The following is a 1,641-nucleotide window of genomic DNA, read 5'->3' as shown; positions in this document are numbered from 1 at the left end:
TCACATTTTTCAACTTTTTTCACTAAATAAATGCTGAGTCAAAAGCAGAAAAATAAGACAAATTTTATTTTTCCTCCTAGAAAACAGGTTTCCATTTGGAGAAATTTAGACAGAGGTACTAAGAGCCAGTTATGTTTCTTTTGGTAATTTTCAGCAACCCAAAAAGGTTTTAGACAGGTTATCTTAATGTCCTAATAATTTTTTCATCACTAATTACAGTACTGGCTTCAAAGGAGCAATTAGAAGAGTAAACCATCTGGTCACCTGTTTGCGTAACAATTCTTCCTGCTTCCGCCTTTCTTCCTCTTCTCTTCTCCTCTCCTCCAGTCTTCTAAGAGCTTCTTCTTGCTGCTGTCTTTCTTCCTCTTCTCGCTGTCGCCTTAACGCAATTTCTTGCTCCCTTTGGCGTCGCAGAGCCTCTTCCTAAAGAAATAAAAGGGAGGGTATGTGTGAAACTCTGGGTCTATCAGTCAATATATTACATTATGTCATAATTTGAAAAGGAATAGGTTATGTGCTCCTAAGACTTGGTTAACAGTAAATATAATAAGTATATAACTAAGACCTGGAGTAAAAAGTATATAAGTGAGTTAGGCAAGTGAGTACATTAAGAATAAAAAGAAAATTGTATTTAAAATATTAGTAAATTGTAATACACTGTGAAGACCATCCTGGTTTCTGGATTAGCTACATCATTTATGGATTAACCCTAGAAAGAGCTACTTTAGAACACCGGCTTTGGTTTCTCCATTGGTACCTTTAATCCCTATCTTTTAATCAACTGGGAACCTAAGGCATAGAAAGATCAAATCGACATAGCCACCTCACCTCACAGTGAGGTAAAAATAAGTTCTCCCCGTCAGAAGCACTGAGTAAAGTTGTTTGCGTGCCCCAGAACATGTTCTGAAGAACAAAAGTCCCACTGATATTATTCAGCACCACACCGAAAGGGGTCCCATTATCAAAATCATTTAGGGAACACACAGCAACACAGAATTAAACAGATTGCTTTACTGCAATACTCCTCAGAGCTTTTATATGCTGATGTGTAGTGTGATTCTAAGAAATAATGGCTCTAATCTCATCTCAGCATGGACCCTTTTGTTTTTCACAGAGCACCTCTTGGGGCCAAGAAGTAGGAAATGTGTGGCAAAGGCTAGGGCTTAGGGGCTATTAGAGAGTGTATTCTTGCAAATGGAGTCTATGAAAATCCCAATAGAAAAAAATGATCCAAACACATGAACAGTGAATTCCCAAAGAAGAATTACAAATGGCCAAAAAACATGAAAAATGTTAAACTTCCCTGGTTATAAATACTTAAGAAAAGACTAACTGCAAGGATTTTCATTCAAACACTCTTATATAACACTGAGACACTGGGAATAATCCTCTTGGTCCAATGATAGGGAACAGGCTAAATTATAATAATTCACCTATAAAATGAAATTTCATATAGCCAGCAAATATGATGGTGTAGATTTGTAGATGTATATTTGACATGATGACATGATTCATTACTATCAAAAGGAAGGTTATAAAATACTAAGTTCAACTGATATACACTTCTTTAAAAAGCATATATAGTTATATGTATAGGGTTTTGTTTCTCTCTATTTAGAAACACTAGTCACTAAAATAGGA

General features: G+C 35.6%; 1 protein-coding gene across 1 annotated transcript in view; it reads right to left on the bottom strand.

Moving 5' to 3' along the window:
• The window catches only part of GIGYF2 (GRB10 interacting GYF protein 2), a 126,991-nt gene that overhangs the window by 21,978 nt on the left and 103,372 nt on the right, over positions 1-1,641 (bottom strand). The window contains exon 18 of the mRNA XM_012659323.1: positions 265-423. Within this exon, the coding sequence (XP_012514777.1) occupies positions 265-423 (159 nt within the window). The remainder of the gene's footprint in view (positions 1-264; positions 424-1,641) is intronic.

Source organism: Propithecus coquereli, unplaced genomic scaffold, assembly GCF_000956105.1.
Source record: "Propithecus coquereli isolate 6110/MARCELLA unplaced genomic scaffold, Pcoq_1.0 Scaffold605, whole genome shotgun sequence".
NCBI lineage: Eukaryota > Metazoa > Chordata > Mammalia > Primates > Indriidae > Propithecus > Propithecus coquereli.
Note: the sequence above shows the minus strand (reverse complement) of the source record. Positions and strands in the feature narration are given on the sequence as shown.